Consider the following 26,994-nt stretch of genomic DNA (forward strand, 5'->3'; position numbering starts at 1 on the left):
GGATATCAGGTACAAAGTGTATTTTCCGCTGGCACCATCTATTGCCGGCCTACTGCCTCTCCAACACAGGTTAGTTTAAAAGGTGGAAAATGCATTTGAATGTTCCATTTAAAAAAAGGCACACTTGAAAGTGACCTTCCCATCCAAAACAAAGACAGCTCTGAGAACATGAATTGCTGTGTGGTTAATTCAGAAATGCCTTTGCAATAATTCAGCCTCTTACTGGCTTTCCACTAGGTTACTATATATTAACACTTATTTTCAAATATTTATGTAGACATGAAAAGGTCTTGGTCAAAATAATAGTTTCCATACCACACTCATTATGCCCTACTATTTTTAGATATATTTTTTTAAATAGCCATTTACCTGCAAATAAAACAGTGGTTTAGAGTGTAGAAAATGCCCAAGAATGTCAGTCACTGGTAAGATTTTTCACTCTAGTCTTCCTGCTTCTTTCCCTACTTTGTCACCAAGTGTCACCCCTACTGCATTCTCCACAATGTAACATACAGTACCTTAAAGTATTCATACCACTTGAAAGTTTCCAAATTTTGTCATGTTACAACCAAAAACATAATAATGTATTTTATGGAGCTGTAGTAAACCATCACAAAGTAGCACATAATTGTGAAGTGGAAGGAAAATGATGAATGGTTTTTCAAAATGTTTTACAAATAAATATCTGAAAAGTGTGGTGTGCATTTGTATTCAGCCCCCTTTACTTTGATACCCCTAACTAAAATCTAGTGGAACCAATTGCCTTCAGAAGTCACCTAATTAGTAAATAGAGTCCACCTGTGTAAGATGCAATATCCGTATAAATACAGCTGGTCTGTGAAGCCCTCAGAGGTTTGTTAAAGAACCTTAGTGAACAAACTGCATCATGAAGGCCAAGAAACACACCAGACAGGTCAAAAGGATAAAGTTCTAAAAAAGTTTAAAGCAGGGGTAGGTTATAAAAAAAAATATCCCAAGCTTTGAACATCTCACAAAACACTGAAGTAAACACCCTGAACACTGTTAAAGTCCCGGGGGGTTGTTACCCCCCTTCCCCACCTCCTATCATCTCACAGAGCACTGTTCAATTCATCATCCAAAAATGGAAAAAGTATGGCAAAATTGCAAACCCACCAAGACATGGCCGTCCACCTAAACTGACAGGTCGGGCAAGGAGAGCATTAATCAGAAAAGCAGCCAAGAGGCCGATGGTAACTCTGGGAGGAGCTGCAGCGAGCCACACCTCAGGTGGAAAGAATCAGTCCACAGGACAACTATTAGTTATGCACTCCACAAATCTGGTCTTTATGGAAGAGTGGCAAGAAGAAAGCCATTGTTGAAAGAAAGCCATAAGAAGTCCAATTTTCAGTTTGCGAGAAGCCATGTGGGGGACACAGAAAACAATTTAACTTTTTGAAAACTAACATTGCACATCACCCTAAACACACCATTTCCACCGTGAAACATGGTGGTGGCAGCATCATGTTGTAGGGATGCTTTTCCTCAGCAGGGACAGGGAAGATGATCAGAGTTAATGAAAAATGTATGGAGCCAAATACAGGGCAGTTAGAAAAAAAACTGTCAGAGTCTGCAAAAGACTTGAGACCGGAGTGGAGGTTCTCTTCCAGCAGGACAATGACCCTAAACATACAAAAAAAAACTACAACTGAATAGTTTAGATCAAATCAAATTGCTGTACACAGATGCTCTCCATCCAATCTGGCAGAGCTTTTTGGTTGTAACATGATAAAATATGGAACATTTCAAGGGGTATGAATACTTTTTCAAGGCATTGTAAATGTAATTCCCTCACAATCACATAATGGCTGACATTTTCAATAGGCTATATAGGATGTGGCCTAAGCTAATAGAGTCCAGGTGCATACCTTACCATTGTAATTACTTTCATTTTTTTCATTATTAGATTTACACAGCAAAGGAATGTGAATGCCTGCCTGATTGACTGACTGTGTTTTTTATTATTTTAAAAGACTGGGCCTTATATGCCAAAGTATTGCTATTATTTCCCTTCATCCTGTCCCTGGGGTGTCATGCCATTTTGAGCTGGATGTGTGTAGCTATTGGCATTATTATATACTGTACGATAACCCAAAACATTCTACAATGGATTGCTGCTATTGCCCATTTCTTTTTGCCCAATTAAATAAGCTTTTTAACAAAGTTCTCACTGCAAACAATATTTTAAACAGAGAAAACAGAAAGGCTTTGATTAGAAACAAGGAATATCATTTGAGCATGCTAGGTAGGTTTTCACCCATTGAATTATAAGGTAAGCCTGTCCTCTCTTTGAACTAGTAGTGGCTAGCTATACTGGATGATTGTACTGCCTATCAGGGGAGCTAGCACTCAGAAGTAAGAACTTCTTGCCCCATTTCATGTATGCACTAAAAAAAAATCCCATATACCAGTAAACTCAGTAAATTAGGGTCTGACAGTGCCTTTTTTCCCCTCTATAAATGTAAATTGCTGCATGCTGTATTAGCAATTGCACAATAACTTGCAGTATAAATATAATATATAATTAAATATTTCTCTTTACAGTAAAATTTTACAATATATAAACTTACCAACATTAAACATATGAGGTATAAAAGAGGTAAGACCACTGAATTTCCAAAGTTGCTCTGCATTGACGCATTTTCACTGGTAATTGCAGTGTAAATTCGTAAACTTTAAGTACCAAACTGTACAGCTGTTTGTTTCAATGAACTAACAGATTTCCTACTGAATATTTAATAGGGCGCCAACAAAGGATGTTACAGTGTGTAAAAAAATGTATACTTCTTTATGCTGTTGATGTATCAGACTGTGTATATCAAGGACATTGTAAATTTGGCGTAATTTCCTGAAAACATACAGAACATCAGCATCTGTTTCTTCATGTATCCTTTGGCTGTGATCAGAAAAACAGATTGATACACCAGAAACTGAGCAGAAAAATGCAATGGACTAAGATGTACTGCTTATGGACAAAAGTTAATGATTGTCTCAATACAGTTTGCACACATATAGCTAGATTCAGGTAGGGCGTCCTAACCTTGCAGGGGCATAGCGTATCGTGTTTACACTACGCCGCCGTAAGTTAGCGAGGCAAGTACATGATTCACAAAGTACTTGCCTGCTAAGTTACGGAGGCGTAGCGTAAATCGGGCGGGCGTAATGGCGCCTGATTCAAATTTAGCCGAAGGGTGCTTGTTTAATGTTAATGGGGATTGACCTGACGTGATTGACGTTTTTTTGGAACGGCGCATGCGCCGTCCGCCTACATATCCCAGTGTACATTGCGTCAACGTACGCCGCACGGGCCTATTGGTTTCGACATGGACGTAAATTACATAAATCCCTATTCACGGACGACTTACGCAAACGACGTAAAATTTTCGAATTTCTTAGCGGGAACGGCTGGCCATACTTTAACATTACTATTCCAACTATTTGATGGAATATCTTTAGGCCTGATAATGCGTTACGTAAACGGCGTATCTGTACTGCGTCGGATGGGCGTACGTTCATGAATAGGCGTATCTAGTGATTTACATATTCTACGCCCACCGCAATGGAAGCGCCACCTAGCGGCCAGCCTAAATATTGCACCCTAAGATAGGTTTAAGTGTATCTCGTGAGTCTTTTTAGCTATACCGCTAACGCGGAAGCATACCATTCCCTACATTTGCTCTGCCACGTTGTCTACTAAATTTAGCAGACCAATTTTTACAGATGTTTTGTAGTACTTTAATAAATTATTTGCATATTTGTATAAACTGAGTATAGCCCATTATTTGCCAAAAGTAACCTCTTTCCTGGGGTTAGCCTTTCTTCCTTAGGCTCTCACCCAGGTTCTTTATGTATTTGGTACAAATTTAGTTACAATGTATACACTGGTTGGAGCACATCTGTGCTTATTCCAGAGGGAAGCTCAGAATAATGCATTGCAAAAGGGTTATAACAGATATTTCTGTGCTTTTAGACACAAGACAGTGCATTCTGAACTATATTGTATTAACGATGTAATACTATAACATACAAATTAATTTTTCTGTTCTTATTACCCTACTTCATAAGATAAGCCTTGTCCATACTTGAGAATGTGCTTTAAAACAAAGGTAAATCAAAAGTGGAGCAAAAACTGTAAAAATAACCATAAGAAAACAGTTAAACAAAATGGGTGTGAAGCTTATATCGTGCAAAACACTTCCTGTATGCACCTATTAGACGGTAAACATGCATCCAGTAAGATCAAAGTAAATTCAAAGTAATTTTAAATGACACTCCCATATAGAAACTGACCTGGCCTAAAACATTAGTAGCAGTGTTAAATTAATCTTTGTATATATATGGAATTACTTGTACCATAACAAAGGCTGCACATGGGGATGCAAGTTCTTCCCTTGTTGAAAATAAGGTGGATGGTGTTTTGTAATCTGGTCTATTAAAATATACCTTTGAAAGCATTATCTTACAGTATATCTGTACAAAACAAATAAATACCTGTTGATTATGCCAGAAAACTAGTAAGCTACTGTACACTCATTATTCCTAGTTTTCTCTGTAGACTATAGCACTCCCCCATCCCCAATGTTATGGTAATAAGGATAGGTGAAAGTGTTCTGTAGTTCTACATATCCTGTCCTAGGATGGCAGTCTTCACATCTAAGGTCTGAGGCCCCGTACACACGACAGAGTTTCTCGGCAGAATTCACAGAGAAACTCGGTCAAAACCCGGATTCTGCCGAGAAACTATGTCGTCTGTACAGTTTTGGCTCGATGGAGCCGCCGAGTTCCTCGGCCGTGTGTACGGGGCCTGAGAAGCTGTAACATAATAACATTTTTGTACTTATTGTAAAAGCCCTTTCTTGGAGTTCATTAAAGGATATAGGATTTAGTGATAATTGTTGGGTTATACTGCCACCTTCAGGATGATTTGGACACTGGCAAACATCAAAACAGTGACCAGTCTGGCATAACCCCTCCCACTCCAAGCATCTCAGTTGTGTGGTAAAGCATTACCCAAAACAAAACCATAAGCACAGAGGGGTCCCCTCAATGAATTCCAGGAAAAGCACATTATAGTAAGTACAAAAATCCAATTTTCTTTGTTATTCATTAAGGAACACATTATTCATAGACTACTGGGATGCCCAAAGGCAGTCCAACTGCTACAGCAATAAAATACTACCAAGCACACATATCAAGAAAAAAAAAACTGAACTTATGGCAGCATAAAGGACCACTTCAAGGAGTAAGGTGTTGTAAGTGAAAACACATTGGCTTTCTGTTGTAAAATGAACCACTAGATTTTTTTAATAAATAAACTCTGCAGGTTATGTAGGAACTCCACCATTTACTTTTTTTGAGCAACAAGTGAATACAGGCGACAGGAACATAGCAGTTGCATGACGATAATTGCCAGCGGGAGAAACTAAGCTCATTTGTTTGATGAGCCACCTGAACAATCTTAGGCCCAAAGCTGGCATCCGATGGGACAGCACAATGTCCTGGTAGAAGTGAAAAGCTGAAGTCTTAGGAAGGAAAAAGGGTCATTGGCCTTAACACCCCCTTGCCCCTGTGCAAAGCAATTAAGAGCTCTTTATAGGACAAATTTGCCAGTTCAGACTTGTGCCTTACCAGGGGAATGGCGACAAGGAATACAACCTTCTGATAAGAGTGGAAAGAAGAATATCCCTATTAAAAAGGTAAAGGAAACACAAGAGACACTCTGTAAAAAGGTCTTAATAAAGGAACGGAAAAGCTAGCAGTCTTTGGAACAAGCACTGAGATTTGACTATTGGTGGTATTCAGGGCCAAATGCTGATCAGGTCTAAATGCAATCTTACTTCCCACCAAGCAAAATATGTTATCCAAGTGCAACAGTCAACTTTGTGAAATGTAGACCTTTTAGCATCATAAAAATCACCAATATGGAGAAGCCCCTATGCCTCCATACTCACACAGAGTTCTCTGCATGTTCAAGATACCGGAAATAAGACCAGAGATAACCATTAATGGATGCACACAGTAGCTCAGGGCTGTTGGCATGAACTCTAAACATTTCACAACAAGGGGATCAGTATTGAGGAAAGGTAGATTAATTTTATTGAGACTAGTCCATTTCTCAAATGCCCGATAGGCCTTTTTAACAGTCATTGCAGTTTGCAATGCAAGGCTCGAAAAAACAATGTATTGCAATGTAAAACTGAACTTTGTGCTTAAAAAAAAATTACATATTCTAAAGAACCATAAAGGATATTAATATCCACTTTCTGAGCACCAAAAACTTATGTAAACCCAGATATACCCTTGTAAGGGTAACACCAACATTATCAGGTTGTTGCACTTAGCCTGTGCAGACAGCAGAACTGTGGGAGGGACCCGGCAGGCCAACTGGACTACAGCATACAAGACCAATCACCCTGCGCAAAAAGATAGATTTTACAATAAGTACAAAAAACTTCCTGATAATCAAGGCCACTGCCACTCTGTTTCTTAGAGTTTTGTTAATAAATATAGGATTCAGTTATTCTGCCACCTTTAGGAGGAATTGGTCAAGCAAACCCTTCCATTCCTGCATGTTTCAGATTTGTAGAAAATAAGTATCAGCAGGAAATTACAAAACACAAAAGGGTGGGACTTGTGTTCCTAATGAACTAAAAAAAATCATATTACAGCACATACAAAAATCATGTTTTCTTTCTCATTCATTTGGTTATACAGAGACAATCGGGACATCCAAGAGCAGTCAATCTGAGGGGTGGAAACAGTAAAGAAACACCAACAGACCAACATGAAAGCAATCGAACTCGGGGGGGGGGGCACCTTTTGCTGGCACCATCAGTAATATTAATAAAGTGAGTATTTTTAAAGGAAGCATTCGCTGAGAGGTAAATCCACATAGCAAGAACTACATGCAGACAAGGAAGGGAAATATGCTTTTACTTTACTGAAGCTGAACAGAGAGCCTGAAGAACAATGTCTTGTTGAAATTAAAGGTCAAGATCAAATTAGGAAGGAAGGAGGCTTTAAGTCTCAATACTACATTGCCCTTGTGAAGGAACAAATAGGGTTCTTTACAGGACAAAGCTGCCAGTTCAGATACACACTTCGCTGAAGTAATGTCAACATGAATAGCAACTTGATTAGAGAAAGTGGAAAATGGAATAGCTCTACTGAGCTAAAAAATTTGATTTTTTTTTAAAAACAGCTTACCTGTAAAATCCTTTTCTTTGAGTACATCACGGGACACAGAGCTCTGTTAATTACTTAGTGGGATGTTCCAGAGCAATGCTTAACTTGAGGGGAGGGAGACACAGATCAAAAAAGCAGACCGCCATCAGACACGAGGATCTATACTGCTGCCTGTAGCACACTACACCCGAAGGTGGTATCCTCATGCCCTCTTACATCCACTTGGTAGAATTCCGTGAACGTATGGACTGAAGACCAGGTTGCAGCCTTGCAGATCTGAGCCATGGAGGCCTGGTGATGCGCTGCCCATGAAGCACTCACTGCTCTGGTCGAGTGCGCTCTCACATGAAAAAGAAGGAATTTTCTTCTTCAAACCATAGGCCTGAATAATAACTTGCCGAATGCACTTAGAGATAGTAGATTTTGACGCTGCCTGGATCTTTCTTGGACGTTCTGGCAGCACAAACCAAACCACAGTTTTCCGTATCTGAGCCGTTGCTTTCAGATAGAACTTGAGTGCTCTTACTACATCCAGAGAATGCAACAATCTTTCTTCCGTGGAATGCAGATCTGGACAAAAGGACGGTAGGACCACATCTTGATTCAGATGAAATGCTGAAACCACCTTAGGCAGAAAAGTTGAATGGGGCCGCAACACCACCCCTGTCTTTGTGATTAATTAAATAGGGCTTTTTACAGGAAAAAGCCGCTAATTCCGATACCCTTCTAGCAAAGGATATACAGTAGCACCTAGAAAAAACAATTTTCTTGTCAACAGAACCAAAGAATATGGCACATTGATTAAAAAGGTTGTTTTTGTAAAACAAACAAAACTATATTCAAATCCCATGGGCACAAGGGAGACTAAACTGGTGACCTTAAATGCAACACCCCTTGAATAAAAGCCCAGACCAAGGATTGAGAGGCAAGCGGCCTTTGAAAAAAATATTGATAAGGCCGAGATCTGACCCTTGATGGTGACCAAGGCCAGCTTCATTTCTACCCCCAACTCTAGAAAGGCAAGAACTCTACCAATGACATATTTTCGAGGATGCCAAACCCTGGATTCACACCAGGAAACATATGCCTTCCCGATTCTGTAATAGATGAGCCTAAAGGCCGGCTTCCTAGCATTAACCAGAGTGTAGAGAACTGGACCCGACAGTCCATGACCTTTCAAAATGTAGGTCTCAACAGCCAAACCGCCAAATTTAGACTTCGTAAGGAAGGATGGAATACTGGTCCCTGCAAGAGCAGGTCCGGGCATAGTGGAAGAAGCCATGGCTCCATCCTTACGATCTCGGTATACCAGGATCTTCTGGGCCAAGCTGGGGCCACCAGAATTACTTTTTTTTTCTTATTGACCCTTGCGAGTGAGTCACGGTAAGAGCGGAACCGGAGGAAATGCATAGATCAGAGAAAACTTATCCCAAGAAATTAACAACGTATGCGTTCCGGATGCTAGTGGATCTCTTGTTCTTGAAACAAAGTTGTCCAACTTGATGTTGAACCTGGAGGCTGGCAGATCCACATCTGGGGTACCCCATCTCTGGCATATGACCAGAAATATGTCGGGTACAGAGACAATTCTTCTGGAGACAGTGGCTGGCGGCTCAGATAATCCGCCTGCCAATTCTCCACCCCTGGAATGAAGACCGCTGATAGGCAAGGAACATGCCTTTCTGCCCAAACAAAAATGTGGTTCACCTCCCACTGGGCACCCAGACTCCTGGTGCCCCCTTGGTGATTGATATAGGCCACTGCTGTAGCATTGTCGAATTGTATCCAAACAGGACAGGCCTGTAACCTGTACGTCCAGGCCCTGAGAGCCAAACGTACCACCCGAATCTCCAGAATATTGATGGGCAGGATCTTTTCCGCTTTGGACCATCTTCCTTGGAGAGTAGCTCCTTCTAGAACTGCTCCCCAGCCTATAAGGCTGGCATCCGTAGTTACCACCTTCCGGGTAACTGGGACGAAGTATTTTCCCTTCTGTAAATTTTTGGTTAGCAACCACCAATTGCCAATTGAGGCTTTGGCGCACTTCCGATGCCAGCCGCATCGGCAAGTCCAAGGCTTGGACTCCTGTTCCAAGCAGACAGTATGCTCTTTTGCAATGGTCTTGAATGAAACTGGCCATAAGCTACCATCTTCCCCAAAAACCTCATGCAAAGGCAAACAGAAGGTTTCTTCTTTGCTTTGACCACACGGACCAACTCTTTTAAAGCCTTGATCTTTGGCTTGGGTAGAAATACCCTGCTTTGGGCCATGTCTATGACCATACCCAAATACTCTAGCCTCCTTAGGGGCTGAAAAGATAATTTTTATAGGTTGAGGACCCAGCTTAGGCGCTCTAGGTATTTAATTGTTTTGAGCACACTGTGGTTTAATCGTGCAACCGACTGTTCTACCAGTAGTAAATCGTCTAGATATGCCGTTACTGCTATGCCCTGAGCCCTCATATTTTCCAGGAGCAGGGCTAGAAACTTGGTGAATACACAAGGTGCAGTAGCTAGACCAAAGGGTAGAGCCACAAACTGGAAGTGGCACTGTTCTACCACAAACCCTAGGAACCTTTGGTGAGCGGGACAAATTGGCACACGTAGATATGCATTTTTGATGGCTATTGATGCTAGCAACTCTCCCCCTTGTAGACTGGAGACCACTGAGCAAATTGACTCCATGCGAAAAGAACGAATGTTCAGAAATTATTTCAGATCTTTTAGATCTAGAATGGGTCCAACATCTCCATTTGGTTCTGAGCCTTGCTCCTCTGAGGCAAACCTCTATGATTACCCCTTGGGATAACAAGTGATCCAACGCTAGGAACAAGGGTCTTCTTTTTAATGGATCCTTGGGAAAGCTTGACCTTAGGAAACGGGATAGTGGGAGCCCCCAAAATTCCAGTCTGTAACCCAGAGATACTGTGGAGATTACCCACTTGTTCTGAATCTCTTCCTGCCAAGCCCTTGAGAATCGCAGGAGTCTTCTCCCCACTCGGCCGAGCGGGGGTGCCTCTTCAAAAGGAGGCATTGGGCTTCTGCTTTGCAGAACTTTGACCTCAAGATTTCTTTTGTCCCCGGGCCTTCCCTCTTGCACTTGGCTGGGGAGGCTGTCACACTTGGCTGGGGAAAGAGAACGTTTAAAAGAGGGACGTTGACTCTTTTTCTTAACTGGTAACAAAGTAGTCTTACCACTAGAAATATTTTGGCTATATTTTGCTGAATTGAATCATTAATAGCATCCACCACAAAACATAAGGCCTTAGGTAGGTTGGCCCAATCTCTGGCCTGTTCAGCAGGGAGGATTTTAATCACCTGCTTAATCTGATCCTTTAAGTACTGCCACACTAATTGCCGCTACTGCAGGTTGGGTAACAGCGCCAGCCATAGTAAAGGAGGATTTAAACAAAGACTCCAGCTTTTTCTCAGTTGGATCTCTAAATACCTGAGCATTGTCCACAGGACGGGGCAAACTTTTCTTCATGGAAGAAAAAGCTGTGTCTGTTGCTGGCAAACTACATTTCTTGGTGAATTTCCCCTCCATTGGATAAAGAAGAGAATTTTTTTTGGGAGGAGAAAACAGCTTTTCTGGGTGATCCCAGTCAGAATACATGAGCTTTTCCAGTAAAACATGGGCCGGGAATGTATATGCAGCTTGCTGGGACCTTAAAGACCCCAAGGAGGGAACAGGGGACCTGGCTGACTCAGTGGAGGGCAGCCTGTATGCATCATGCACAACTTCTGTATAGTACTGCACCTGCTTCCTGAGAGGAAGAAGGGATCTTCTCCTCATACCCTGATTCATCCGACTGCCGGCGATCCTTGTCCCCAGATTTATCAACATCATTCTCATCAGATTGTTGAACATCTGATAGGGACAGAGCAGAGGAAGGGGACCTACCCCGCTTTCTGCTCTTCTGTGAGGATGCTGACATTAAAGCAGCTAACCTCCCTTCTAAACCAACCAATGCTGCTGCTAGAGCGTCTTCAGTGACATATGCAGGAGCTGCAATGTTGTGAGAGGCTGCAATGCCTGACAGAGGCAATGGCTCATCCTGCGCGACTGCCTCAGGTCTCTCAGGGGAGGCTGGCATCATGCACATCATCCAGAACCCCCAGATCCAGATGGCGACACTTTAGTGCCCCTTTTTCCTGCCCCTGAACCCCTTTTACTGGGAGATATAGTCCTAAGTCTAAAAGCAGAGGTACTAACAGAAGTGCATCAACTGCTGAGCCTAGACTGGCAATAAAGAAATGCCTGCTAATCCGCACAGCCTGATGCTGAGTAGGTGTTTTAGTATGCCTGAATCCAATCCACAAAAGGTGCTTACATGCCCCAAACAAGCTGCTGTGTCCCTTTTGCTTTACAGGTCTCTTAGCGTCTGAGGTTTTAACCACTTCAATACAGGGCATTTTCACCCCCTTCCTGCCCAGATCAAATTTTTCATTTTCAGCGCTGTCGCACTTTGAATGACAATTGTGCGGTCATGCAACACTGTACCCAAATGAAATATTTATGTTTTTTATCCCCACAAATAGAGCTTTAGTTTGGTGGTATTTGATCACCTCATAGTAGCTCCTTTTACTCAGTCTACATGGTTTACTCATAGCAAGTAACACCAGAGGCTATGCCATGGCTTTAGAAAGTGCAGTGCCCAGAAGACCCAAAGGTAACTTCCTTTATTATCGACTCACTCATAAATATTTAAAGACAAGAAGGTAGAACATTTGTTGGCAGAATGTACAATCACTTAATAGCTAATTCAACACAAAAGCACAGGAATGTATTTCATAATGTTCCATCTCTAATTTATATGAGGGGCAAACGCATTTGCTTTACACAAATGATTTTCCATTTTAATAAAGGCAGTATGAAGTAAAGGAAGCAAGCAAGAAGTAATAAAAAAATATTTTTGTCTCATCTTCGAATCCCCACTAGGAGGATCCATCTATGTAAAGCACCTGTGTGCAATGCACATGTTGATTCCTTTCAGTTGTGTTAGCACAAATAAATCATTGCTTCAGCTATGCTGACCTCTAAAATACACCAAGCATTGAAGAGTATGGGCTGAATCAAGAACAGAAAATGAACTCTAGGTATGCAAAGCCACTACCCAGCTCCTGACATCTGTCGAGGTGAGCATAGTGATTTATAGGCTATGGGGAAAATGTATCGGCACTGCTAAAACCAAGTTGGTGCTTTTCTATATAAAAGAATAAATCCTGAAGCTCGATCACAGGGTCTCAGTGTAAGTCCTTTGTGTCATATCTGGTTATTTTCTTCAACAGCATGACTTTTAAAAGTGAACTTTTATGATATAAAACATACATAGAAAATACAGATTATACAACAGCTTCAAAAGTTTTTATAGGTAGTGCCTTTTATATAACAGAAAAAATTGTCATGATGTAGTCATGAGCAGCTAAAGATTCTAATCAATACAGTCACCTGGATTTTCAGCAATCCAAAATGATGCTGACAACACTAGATCAAACATGCTACCATAACTGCATCTACAATACTGTATGCTCATCTGGTCTCCATTACACAATGGGTTGCTTTCATCTCTGAACCAACTGCTGCAGGTTTGCTTGATATTCAGACAGTATAATTTGTGTCAACAGTTGCAAACAAAGGTTAAAATAGCAATTATCTTGTTTACCATTATCCAAAGTTGGGTTAAAAGCTGATCACTCAGAGGGCCATAGGTTATAATATGTGTGTGCAAAACAGTTTTTCGTAATTCTAAGCCCAGTTAATGAATTAATTTCTGGAACTTTCAGGGCTCTTTCATACCACAATTGATAAGGCAATGTACATTGCAAAAAAAAAAGCGTACTGCCATCAAAAAATCCCATTCAGTTGACTTCAATAGGACCTGCAGGGCACAGAAAGGAGGAAGTAAAAGCCTTATATTAGCGGCTGTTCGCGAGACACCCGCACACAATTAGTACCTACCTGTGCCTATTGAGTTCAGGGAGCTGGCGATATAGCTACAAGTGATCTTCTGTGGGATATGAGGAACAGAAACAGCAAAAACGCACCGGCTCATTCTATAGCTAAAATGGCACAGCCGAAATTCTCATCAGCTTCCTGCGCTGTGAGACCCTACAAGGCAAACACACAGGTACTGAACAATTCAGAAGAAAAATGGGATTCTGTGAGTGGGGATGAATCCTCTCAGAGTGAACACCCCCAGCAAATGCATACATTTTGAGTATAGCCTCAGATTAACTATTTAAATAATCGTATAATGTACCATCGTCCAGAATTTAATAGAGAGAGGGGCACCGGAGGATAGGATGGTAACGGCTGCTAGTACCGTAAACCAAAAAATAACTATCACCCAGAAAAAAACTTTTTTTGTATAATATGGACTTTCTCGGTACTGATGGCACAGATAGATACAGTAAATAATTCATTTATTGTACATAAAAAAATATACAGTTTAAAAACACAGCTATGACAATCAACCTCACACTAGTTACAGCAGTGAAATATAAACGGAAATCCGTAAGGTATCTATGGTTGTGAGGTAAAGTCAAAAGGAGACCTCTAGCGGTTTCGCGGATGACCACTTCTTCAGGAGGTAATCACCAGAGGGTCAAGGACCGACATGGAGCGCGCCAAATAAAGCTCCTCACGGCGGACAAGGGGGAAAAAATGTGTTCTCAAGGCTAGTAACAGCACTTGATTGGGGCAGCTGGGATGTGAGCGTTGCAACAAGTGTAAGGGTAAGTCTGTTATGACAGGGCAGCAGAGGATAATCAGCTGTGAGTCATCAACGAAGTAAAGTCCCAAGACACTGCATGGCAATTTACAGTGGTGAGAACCATTTACATACAGTGACCGCACCCAAAACGCTCAGATCCCAGGAATACAGCCCGTGGAGAGTCAGAGACAAGTATATTTGAAACCACAATATGAGAACCGAACTGAAAGGCAATGCACACAGTCTGCCTTACTTAGGTATTCAGCTCACCGCAAATCACAAAGATCTATTTTCCGCCAATTATCCAGCCTTATTAAAACAAAACACAAGTTTATTGTCAAAATGGTCATCTATTCCACTTTCCTGGTTCGGGAAAATCAACATGACCATTCTTTCGAAATTTTTATATTTATGCCCTGTACACACGATCGGTTCGTCTGATGAAAACGGACCGATGGACCATTTTTATCGGACGAACCGATCGTGTGTGGGCCCCATCAGTTTTTTTCCCCATTGGTGAAAAAAAAATAGAACCTGTTTTAAAATTTTCGTATGGCTAAAAAAGCGATATAAAAAAACGATCGTCTGTGGGGAATCCATCGGTCAAAAATCCACGCATGCTCAGAATCAAGTTGACGCATGCTCGGAAGCATTGAACTTAATTTTTCTCTGCACGTCGTGTTTTACGTCACCGAGTTTAACCGATGGTGTGTAGGCAAGACTGATGAAAGTCAGCTTCATCAGATATCTGATGAAAAAATCCATTGGTTCATTTTCATCATACGAACCGATCGTGTGTACAGGGCATCAGAGTTCTCAATATACACACCCTGGCTTATTTTTTTAAGAATTATACAGAGAGAGTGATACAATCCACTTGGGGACAAATCAAACCAAGATTGCCTAAAGAAACTTTACATCTCCCCAAATTGCATGGTGGCTTGTGTTTTCCATATCATAAGGCTGCTCAAGTGGCAAAACTGTCAAAATATCAAGCTACTACTGAAACCCCCTTCTGGGTTGCAATAAAAGCAGTGGACTGTGAGCCTTTCCCGATATCGAATATATTATGTTACGTCCGAGGGATCGTATGAACCTTCTCAACCTGATCACCAAACATTCTTCATCATTATGGGATAGTTACACAACTATGTATGTTCTACAATATTTACATAACCCACTCCTTTCTTTTCACAAAAATCCAGCCTTTTATGCAGCATGGACTTCACCCATGACCTTTCGAGCCCTTTCAAAGGCTGGTATCTCATGCTTACACAATTTGGTTTAGGATTCATCATTATTACCCTTTCCAGGTTTATGTAAATCCTATGGACTTACAAATAAAACATTTCTACACTCCCTCTCTAAGTACAAAGATTGCAATGACAAAACGAATACATTTTTATTGAAAGATCCACATTGTACGGGAATGATTTATCACTCTATTCTCAATTGCTTACTAAACCTGATGCATCCCCACCCTCATATGTGGCCAAATGTGAAAATGATCCATGTCATACTATTGATACAGCAGAATGGTCTGAGATATGGTCCATAACAAAATCTTCCTCAACGAATGTAACAGCAGTTGAGACTGCATACAAAGTACTCACACAATGGTACTTTGTTCCGGCTAGAATCTCTAAATATGTCTTACAGTTAACAGTTGTAGCATACATGTCAGTATATTGATTCTCTGAGATTTCATCCCTAGTCTGCATAAATGATCGGCTCCTTCTTAAGGGTATAACCTTCTCCTGACCCAAATGGGGTGTCTGAGGGAGCTAGACAATAACCCCAAATTCTGCATAACTCTTGGAATAGAATACATTGTTCCCACATGTTTACTACTACAGTTTTGCCAATTATACACATTCATGTGAGCCTGTTTCCAATGATCTAATGTATGTATAACACTGTTTATCTTCTGTAATGTCTCTACTGAAATTTTAATAAAAACATTGAACAAGAATCTCTAAATATGTTCCGGATCATTTGGGTTCCTGTTTTCGCGGGGTGTTCAGAGCTGGGTTCACATTTACACATATGGTGGAAATGTCCAGTGGTACAAGAATTTTGGAAATCTATTTTCCTACTTGTCTCAGCAATGTTCGAAAGCACTCACACCTGACCCGGCATTGGCCCTCCTAAACTTAAAACCGGAGTTTCTACAAAAACTGTTTAAATTATTAATACAGCTCTCAACAGCTGCTAAACAAACTAAAACCTTTAAAAAAACTACCATATTTGCCGGTGTATAAGACGACCCCCTATTTTTCCAGTGAAAACTTAGGTTTTGAGCTATACTCGTCGTATAAGACTACCCCCTTCCGAGGCAACACCATTTAAAAAAAACATCAGAGAAACAAAAAAAAAAAACATCAGACTTAACATCAGATTTGATTTAAACACGGTAATTTTAATGAAAACTGTTCGAATTTCTGGTACTTAAAATCCTTCAAAATCCTCTTCATGTTCATCTTCTGACATCAGAAGTTCATCAATAACATCTTGTGTTACATTTGTAAGACAGTCATCATATGGATCTAATTCCACATCAGATGGTGTGGCTTCAGCTTCGGCTTCCCCTTCATCTTGCCACAAGTACTCGTCCTTCATACCATCCAATGAATTTGATATGCCACACTTCTTGAAAGACTTGATTACTTTTTCTGCATCAATATCATTCCAGGCTTTTATGACAAAGTTGCACAAAACATCAAACTGTGGAGCACGCATGTTTCCTCCTTTTGTGAATGACTTTTCGCCGCTAACCATCCACTCATTCCACTGTTCTCGAATGCGATCTTTAAATTGCTTGTTTAGGCACACATCCAGTGGCTGTAACGACGATGTCAATCCTCCAGGAATAACCGCTGCATCTGTGTTCATTCTTGTCAGCCTTTCCTTTGTGCTGGGAGTTGAAAGAGCTCTGAACACCAGTAGGCTACGTTCTCAACGAACTCCACCTGGTCGTCTACTCCATACATTTTCAAGCCATAGCTTTACCCCTTCTTCATTCATCCAGCCTTTTTCATTCACATGTACAAAAACTCTTGATTTTCGGCATTATTTTTCTTTTGAAAATAATCATGGGTCTTAGTTTGGCACCATCAGCTGTACATGCTAGTACCACTGTAAAACAGGATTTCTCATGTCCTGTTGTTTTAATTAACACGGTTTTTGCACCTTTGGAATTGACTGTTTTATTTCCAACCATATCGAAATTCATAGGAGTCTCATCCATATTTCCGATCTGACTTAACGCATAGCAGTGTTTCTTGCGCTGTTGTATTACATATAGATGGAAATTACTTACTTTGCCGTCGAGATCTGCAGGTAATTTTTGTGCAATTTTGGTCTTTTGCCTCAGTACCAGATCATACCTTTCCAAGAACCTAGAACACCAGGATACAGTGGCCTTAAAACCTTTGCTGTGATTTGGCCAACTGAAGTGCAAAAATCCGTTTGCTGTTTCGTGTCACTACAAAACCATTGTGATGATGCTCATGAACCATGTCTGCTACATGCTTCTCGAGTTCTGGCCAATGTGGGGTGCCTCTTAATGCACACTTAGCCCTTGGCATACTCTTTAATGCATCTCCCTTTGCTTTCCAGTCTCGGACCATCTTTTCTGTTACTCCATATTGTCTTGCAGCAACGCAGTTATTATGTTCCTTGGCAAAGTTTACAACTTTGAGCTTGAAACTGGCTTCATGATTCCTTCTCCTTGCTGGAGCCATGCTGGGGTCTGTCTATCAGCCATTTAACACTACAGTAAATCTGAAATCTGTCACGTATTGTAATCTGCCAGGTTTTACGGTATCACTGGATGTGCAGTACAGGATGTTGGCTACACACAGTATATGATGCTTTGTTGCCGTATGTACAGTAGCGCCAGGTACACACAACGTATATGATGCTTTGTAATAACCGGTACAGTAGCGCCAGGGACACACAATATAATATGATGCTTTGTTAGTAGGTACAGTATATATGATGCTTTGTTCCAGGTACCTATCTACTACAGGCTTGTCAACTTGTCACTGAGGAACACCATCTATTACTTTCTCACGGGTAAACTTTTGGTGGGGCTTTTAAATAAATGACCTTTGTTTTACAGTATAAAGATGCTTTTTGGTACTAATCCAAAAAACCCACTCCAGGTCTTTATCACCTTCTAAAATCTGCTTTAAACATTTGAGCAGCATTAAACAGTCTTATCACAAGTACAATACAGTACAGTAGCTCCAGGCAACAGTAACACTGCATAATACAGTGTGCACTGCTGAGCCAATCACGGCAGGCAATGCATTTTATTAATCTGTTAATAAATGCAAAGCCTGCTCGGATTGGCAGAGGCATCATCAGCCTGTGCGGCTCCAATCCGAGCAGGTTTAACAAGCTCTGTTTTCAGCAGAGTGCATCGCCCGCCGGCATTGGCTGTGCGGCCCATACTGTATGCAACAGTATTACCGAGCACCCGGCGGGCTTCAGAACGATCTGGTGGCGACATCTGCACCCGGCGTATAAGACGACCCCTGCTCTCTGGCAGTGTAATTAAGGTGTAAAAGGTCGTCTTATATCCCGGAAAATACAGTATTCTGAATTTAGCTTGCCACCAGACTTTGAAGACCAAGTACTTTTACTATGGAAGATGAGTATTTAAAGTGAAGATAGATCATTATCCTCTGGGAGTAACTTAACTTCAGGGACCCTCTCCCTCCCTCTTCCTACTTTCTTTATTTCCCCTCCTTGTTGCAACCCCTTCCCTTCATTTTTCATATTACCTTTTTAATTCAGGAAAACTCCACTATAGAAGGTTGACATACCATAATAATAAGATATTAGGCCACAAATCAGCGGTAGATTAATCATAATGTTTCATTTTTGAAAAGAGCACCAAATATACTAGTGACTCTACATACATTTTTATATATAAAGGTAGATTATTGTTTAGCTAGATAACTATTTGTTTACAGCATTGATCTGTCTTAATTTAATTCTTAACAATTATATGATGTCATATGCGACTAGAGATATACTTTCCTGTAATATTATCTCAATGTTCCGATGTAACATTTGATTTCTGATAATCTTTAATAAAATACTTGAACAAGGAAATGTAGAGCATTTGTTTTTTTCACAAAACGACACATTGTAGTACAAGCACATAAATGTGTGTGTTTAAAAAGCACTGTTTTCTGTATTACCTTACCTTAAACCTGTGCTTTTACTGTACCTGGAAACATTTTATACATAACCATTGCTGAAAACCATCACTGAGGTGCACTAATAAAAATGATAATATTGTGTGCCTGCTGTTCATTGGGAACTTAGTTTGCGAAGACATTTGAGAGTTGAAAACTTTTCCTTAACCACTCTTGCAATGCTGTCATATTTTGCAGATTTTCTTATGCTTGCATGAACAAACCTCAGTTTTAAGTTGTTTTCTAGACAAAGGCTCCTAAGGGAACTCAGTGCTGTAAATAGTTCCTTACTACATTCTTAATCTTGTGTGCTTGGTATCACCTGCACCACTGCCTTCAACGAAAAATACAATACGACAGCACATGTTTAAAGCAGGTAACTTCTAATTTACTAGAGACCACTTGTTTTTAAGGCTTTGAAGAGCAACTTTGAAAATATATGGGCTATGATTTTCTGTAAAATATATCTAAAAACCCACTGTAGAAAGTTATTATCAATCAAAATGTAAAGAATTAAAAAAGCACCAGGGAGAGGCCTCCCAGTGCTCAAACATTTCAATCCACAAGTAGAATTACAGAGCTGTTTAATTCACAGAGCAGGCTGTGCTGCTGCACCTGTATTCATCCGTCATTCAATCACACAAATGCTTCATTTTGTGACTAAATTCCACCAAGGGAAATTATACACATTCCCACTACCTGGAGCACCTGCAATTTAGTAAACTCATTAGGGTAGCTATTCCTCTTCAAAGTGTTTGTGACGTATAACTCAGAATGTCTGTGTACTCTGGAGATAATTAAAAGGATTTGTCTATCATAGCATGGACAGAACAATATAGTATGATATAGACCTTTTCATATTTAAAAAAGACTGGTAATTATTGAAGAATCCAAATGTAATAAGCTACACGTTTAATAAAGAAAATAAATAAAAAGTGGACAGACTGTAATGCAAATGTTGGCTGTACAAACAGAAAACTGTGTGGCAGTTTAAAGCATTTTAAACAAGCTTTCAAATGCAAAAACGATCGAATCCCGACCAACATTCCTACCATATAAACAGTTTTTGGTAGATTGCCTTGATTCAATTTTTTTGCCAAGGAAAGGTGGCTTTCTCCAATACAAATATGCCCTACTCAAGCATACCTGTGCCCAGTAACAGCCGTTTTGCCTTCCCAGCGTTTATTTAAATTTAGGTGTCAAAAGAATTTAATCTCCTAGCTATTCTAATAAACACCATCAATACTAGGTGTTTACTATGCAATGCTACACATTTTGGGAGAAGAATACAAGCAACAAGGAAAATCCAACTTGGCCAATCAATTCTTAATCTAGAAACAGTTGTCCAGAAGTCTGAAGAGGTATTAAAATATACAGATTTTGTAAGCAACAGTTACCCAAATGCACTTTTTTTTGTTCACAATTTTCCAGTCATTTTATACAGATGTTTGTTACATGAACATTTTGAAATTGCTGCCAGAAATAAAAAATGTTATACCTGGGCAATGTGGGCAGCAGGAGTCTTGAGTACGGGTAGGGATTTGACAAAGCAATGGAGGGCAGACTTCAGTTTCGCATAGCACTCGTCCACTATGGCAGGTACATTGAGTACAAGAATCAAAGTTCCATGTCTCTCCCTCAACAAAGTACTCGCCTCCTGGAGCATGGCAAATCGATGGGTCAGTGAATTCAGTTTTTTTCCCACTGGAGTCATCTACAAACGAAGATTAGAATACAAAACAAATAAAATATTAAATGTATTACCAGATTATAACATGTATATACTTGAGTTACAGGATTAAAGCTAATTTGAGAATTAAACAGGATGACAATTTTAAACAAACAGAAGCAAAAAAGTGATTAAAAGGCTAATTGGCATGAACCTAAATCAAGCGGCAGTGGATCCAAAAATGTCACGTGTGTGCTTTCTATAATATATATATATATATATATATATATATATATATATATATATATGCGCGTGTGTGTGTGTGTCTTCACGGTCGAGATTTCCCTGCCCAAGTTCCCTGCTATGTTGCTATTTATGCTAAAGTCTCACCTTCAAAACGGGTGCTCTGCATTTAATTCCCCATTTTATGGCAAGAATAAAATGTAAACTTTGGAAAGGTGAGTTCGTCAAATACTGCTATTCCTAAATTGGGACATATTTACCCAGAGTTGAGATGAATGACATTGTTACTTTTAAATATATTTTTTTTACAAAAAATAAATACAAATGTTTATCAGCACTTTGAAATAATTGCATATGGCTAGACACTAATAAGACAATATGACGGCAATTACATCACATATCTATTTAATTGTTCAAACTACAATAGTAGATAATAGTGAAGTTGCTTAATCTTTTTCTCCTTGAAAGAATGGCAGCCTATTGAATGTATTGATTACCACCAATTCCAGAACTGAATACCATTAAGTTCTATTGCTCTGTGAGAAACCTCTGCATCATCTAACAGCTGAAAGATGGTTTAAAGCTGGCCATACAGCTGGCTGAAATAAAAGACCCCAACAGATTCCTCTACCCATACAAACAGGGTAGATGGAGGAATCCTCCCCACCAACACATTGTTTTCTGACAGTGGAACAAGATGGAAAATCTTCAAACATGTGTCTTCGGCAGAAGTTGATTAAATATTCAACTTTGGTTGAACTGGAAAGGCCAAACACCAATTGAAATTTATAGTGCTGACAGGCTGAATTTTTAAAATGATTTGGCCAGCCAGCTTCGGTTTAGCTACATTTCATCCTCACAAAACATATCCATCGGGCTAATTTATTAAAGGATTTAAGAATATACATAAATATAATAAACATAAAATTGTTTGAATTATCACTTTAGTTATCCAATCATGTGACTATGAAATAATTAAACAAGGTATAATTTGTTTTAAATGTACGGTAATTAATTAAATCTATGGCATTCAGATTCTCAACTCAGTCACTTTACCTTTTATTAAAATAGGACACATGATGGAATGTCTTTTACACTACAATTAGTTAATTAACCTCTTGCCGACCGCGCTATAGCAAAAATACTGCTACAGCGCGGTCGAGTTACTGTGACAGGACGTCCCTGGGACGTCCTCGTGCACTTCCGCGTCCCCTGGGGCGCGCTCGCGGAAGTGTCCGTGCTCGCCGGGTCTAGAAGACCCGGCGCATCACGGATCACGGTAAATTGCCGCTGATAGCGGCCGTTTACCACGTGATCGCTCCGTCAAATGACGGAGCGATCACTTGTCAACAAACCGGCGTCATTTGATGACGCCGGTTCCTCCCTCCCCTCTCTGTACCGTTCGGTACAGTGCGAGAGGAGAGGGGGGGAGCGCGGGGTGTCAGCACTGCTGTGGCTGGACAACTGCAGTCACAGATCCATCCCAGCTCAGCTATCCCTGCGCAATACTCTGCAAATACCCCATGCTCTGGCAATACCCCCCATGCTCTGGCAATACCCCCCATGCTCTGGCAATACCCCCCATACTCTGGCAATACCCCCCAAACTCTGGCAATACCCCCCATACTCTGGCAATACCCCCCATACTCTGGCAATACCCCTCAAACTCTGGCAATACCCCCCATACTCTGGCAATACCCCCCATACTCTGGCAATACCCCTCATACTCTGGCAATACCCCCCATACTCTGGCAATACCCCCCATACTCTGGCAATACCCCCCATACTCTGGCAATACCCCCCATACTCTGGCAATACCCCTCATACTCTGGCAATACCCCCCAAACTCTGGCAATACCCCCCATACTCTGGCAATACCCCCCATACTCTGGCAATACCCCCCATACTCTGGCAATACCCCCCATACTCTGGCAATACCCCCCATACTCTGGCAATACCCCCCATACTCTGGCAATACCCCCCATACTCTGGCAATACCCCCCATACTCTGGCAATACCCCCCATACTCTGGCAATACCCCCCATACTCTGGCAATACCCCCCATACTCTGGCAATACCCCCCCATACTCTGGCAATACCCCAATACTCCGCAATACCCCAATACTCCGCAATACCCCAATACTCCACAATACCCCAATACTCCACAATACCCCAATACTCCGCAATACCCCAATACTCTGCATATATAATGTTTTGGGGTTCTATGTAATTGTAAGAATTGGTCTGGGTGTTCCAGAACGCCTGATGGCGCTCCCTGCATGTTGGGCCTCTCTATGTGGCCACGCTGTGTAAAAGTCGCACACATGGGGTATCGCCATACTCGGGAGGAATAGCAGAATGTGTTTTGGGGTGTAATTCGTGGTAAGCATATGCTGTGTGTGAGAAATAACCTGCGAATATGACAGAAACAAGTTTTTTTGTTTTTTTTTACAGAATTTTCTGTCGTTTTTCTTTTATAGCGCAAAAAATAAAAACCGCAGAGGTGATCAAATACCACCAAAAGAAAGCTCTATTTGTGTGAAAAACTTAGTTTTTTCTAGGACATTAAAAATGGTCGTGTGTATGCGACTTTACACTTTCCCCACTCTATATAGAATGAAATAAAGAGTTTTAATAGTATTAATTTCTGAAACAAATATGCACATAAACATTGTAGTGTAAAAGATAAAGGAAGTAACTGGGGGCGAGTTGTTGGACTTTTTAGGCACAATTGGTTGGTCAGAATATAGTCAATACAGAGAATAATTTTCTCTAAAAAGTTTTTAACCTCTTGACCACTGGGCACTTAAACCCCCTTCCTAACCAGACCAATTTTCAGCTTTCGGTGCTCTCACAATTTGAATGACAATAACTCAGTCATACAACATTGTACCCATTTGAAATTTGTGTCCTTTTTTTCTCGATGTGATTCTTGTCAAACCTGCCTTGCATACACACGATTGTGAAAAAAAATGCTTGAGCAAAGCGCGATGATGTACAACATGTACGACGGCACTATAAAGGGAAAGTTCCATTCAGATGGCGCCACCCTTTGGGCTGCTTTTGTGTTAGTAAAAGTTTGGTGAGAGATGATTCACGCTTTTCAGTCTTCGTGCTTTTCAGTCTGTGACGAATGTGATATATCCATTACGAAGGCTAGTTTTACCAGAACGAGTGCTCACGTCTCATAACTTGCTTCTGAGCATGCACTTTTTTTCCTGTTGTTAAAGGCTACACACGACCGTTTTTCACGTTGTAGAAAATGACGAGAAAAATTAGAGCATGTTCTAAATTATTAATGCCCATTTTTCACGTCAAGAAAAATGCTCTGAAGCCTACACACGGTCGTTTTTAATGACCAATTTAAAAAATGGCGTTGTGTGTACGCGGCATTAGAGGTGATCAAATACCACCAATAGAAAACTCTATTTGTGGGGAAAAAAGGACGTCAATTTTGTTTAGGAGACACGTCGCACGACTGCGCAATTGTCAGTTGAAGTTTGGGCAGCCAAATGGTCCGTGGCTTAAGTGGTTAAATATGCTACTATATCCCAGCAAAACAAACTGTAATGGAAACCAGCTGAGGTTTTTAATGTTAAAAAAGCTGCAGATATGTCCATATTCCTTAGACCACATTACTAGAGGAAATGTAACTACAGGAATGATTAAACAAATTATTATTCAGTACAAAGCACTCTGCTAATCCTGTAGCAGTCAGTAAAGTGCATGAGAACTTGTTTTATCAGTTAATTTTTCAGGCAAACAATTTTTTTGAATGCTTCATAATCAAGCCCCACTTTCATCATTTAATTTAATAAACAAAAAAAACAAAAAAAAGATTCAGATGTTCAACATTTTTTAGGGAGTTGTGATTTTTTTGTTGTAAATTAACCACTTAAGACCCGGACCATTATGCAGGTAAAGGACCTGGCCCCTTTTTGCGATTCGGCACTGCGTCGCTTTAACTGACAATTGCGCGGTCGTGCGACGTGGCTCCCAAACAAAATTGGTGTCCTTTTTTCCCCACAAATAGAGCTTTATTTTGGTGATATTTGATCACCTCTGGCTTTTTTATTTTTTGCGCTATAAACAAAAATAGAGCGACAATTTTGAAACAAAATGCAATATTTTTTACTTTTTGCTATACTAAATGTCCCCCCAAAAAAATATATATAAAAAAAAAAAATTCCTCATTTTAGGCCTATACGTATTCTTCTACTTATTTTTGGTAAAAAATAAATGGCAATAAGCATTTATTGATTGTTTTGCGCAAAAGTTATAGCATTTACAAAATAGAGGATAGTTTTATGGCATTTTTATTAATATTTTATTTTTTACTAGTAATGGCGGCAATCAGCGATTTTTTCGTGAGTGAGACATTATGGCGGACACATCTAAAATATAGATGCGCTAATATTAACTTAAAAGGTGATAAAACGTACAAAGAAAACTAATCAGGGAGAACACTCCATAAACTGTGAATTACTAATATGTCCTTAATTAGTGCACAGTGATTAGCAGGATTCCATGCAGGGAAAAAATCACTCTCTTCAATCTGAATGCTAATCCAGCCCTCCACCGCTGTGATCAGATGATACAGGCACTCACAGACAGGGATTGCATGAAAGAAAAGAGAAAAAATCTCATTGCGCAATATTCGATGACAGATCAAAAAATTTAATCAGAGCATTGATATATGCACTCACGAATCCCCGCTTTCAGTAAAGCATGAAGACGCCACTTAGTATGTTGTTTCCTCAGCTCGATCCGATGCACTCGGATTCGATCGCAGGCTCCTCCCTATGCGTTACGTCACAGGCACGCGACTTACTCATGGGTTCATACGTTATGAGAATGGCTTGGGGTTTAGATAGCCTTCTCATTGACAGCGTTTACATTAGTGTGAGCAACCAAAGGGAAAGACAAACATCATTGCGGCAAAACTTTACTCACATAGCTGAATTCTAGTGAGATCAAATGTCGATGCATAGACACACATAATTTTAATAAACACATTTAAAAAAATGTAATTGATATAAAACTTTAAAAACATTCTATGTTGTTTGCTATGCGGATGGTGCATTTGCATTTGCATATGCAATCTACTGGCGGACACATCGGACACATTTTTGGGACCATTGTCAGTTTCACAACGAAAAGTGCTATAAAAATACACTACTGTGAAAATGACAATGGCAGTGAAGGGGTTAACCACTAGGGGGCGCTAAGGGGTTGAGTGTGCTCTAAGGGAGCGATTCCTACTGTAGGGCACATGGCTGTAGATGTGATGTCACTGATCGTCGTTCCCTATAACAGGGAACAGACGATCAGTGACACTGCCACAGAGAAGAACTGGGAAGGTGTGTTTACACTCATGTGATAATATAAATGCGCTTAAATTAACTTAATGTATGGTACTCAGTACAAAAGATGCTGTGTACACATTCACAGTGAATCAAATCCCAAACATAAACACAATAATCATGTGGTATGAAAGTCCTGATGTAGAATGAATCAACAATGCCTCTACTTTGGTTAATAGCACTCCAGCTGTAGGAATCAGGTATGCAGGCACTCAGGAACAATCACGTGCAAAAAAAGGAAAAAAGAAAACCTCATTGCACAATATATCAAGATATTGGATATATACAAAAGATGTGTACACAGCATCTTTTGTACTGAGTACCATACATTAAGTTAATTTAAGCGCATCTATATTATCACATAATTTTCACTATTGGTTTGGTTTATCACCCAGATTGCAGCTTTTATTATTTGTTTTTTTATGTTTTGTTTTTTTCCTATAATTATTAATTAGTAGCGCTGTAGTCCATATTTATACTTTGTGTTTACACTCACCTCTCCCCATTCTTTAGCTCCTGTGACCCGATCGCGGGACACCGGCGGCGATCGGGCCGCGGGTCCCGCGGGCGTGGTCACGGAGCTTCGGACCA

The 26,994-nt window shown here is 40.4% G+C and overlaps 1 protein-coding gene across 2 annotated transcripts in view; it reads right to left on the minus strand.

Moving 5' to 3' along the window:
* CRIM1 (cysteine rich transmembrane BMP regulator 1) overlaps window positions 1–26,994 on the minus strand; it is a 945,688-nt gene that overhangs the window by 64,884 nt on the left and 853,810 nt on the right. For both annotated transcript variants that reach the window (XM_040350800.1, XM_040350799.1), the window contains one exon: window positions 20,627–20,842. In XM_040350800.1, coding sequence (XP_040206734.1) covers window positions 20,627–20,842 — 216 coding nt within the window. The remainder of the gene's footprint in view (window positions 1–20,626; window positions 20,843–26,994) is intronic.

The sequence above is a fragment of the Rana temporaria genome, chromosome 4 (assembly GCF_905171775.1).
Source record: "Rana temporaria chromosome 4, aRanTem1.1, whole genome shotgun sequence".
Lineage (NCBI taxonomy): Eukaryota > Metazoa > Chordata > Amphibia > Anura > Ranidae > Rana > Rana temporaria.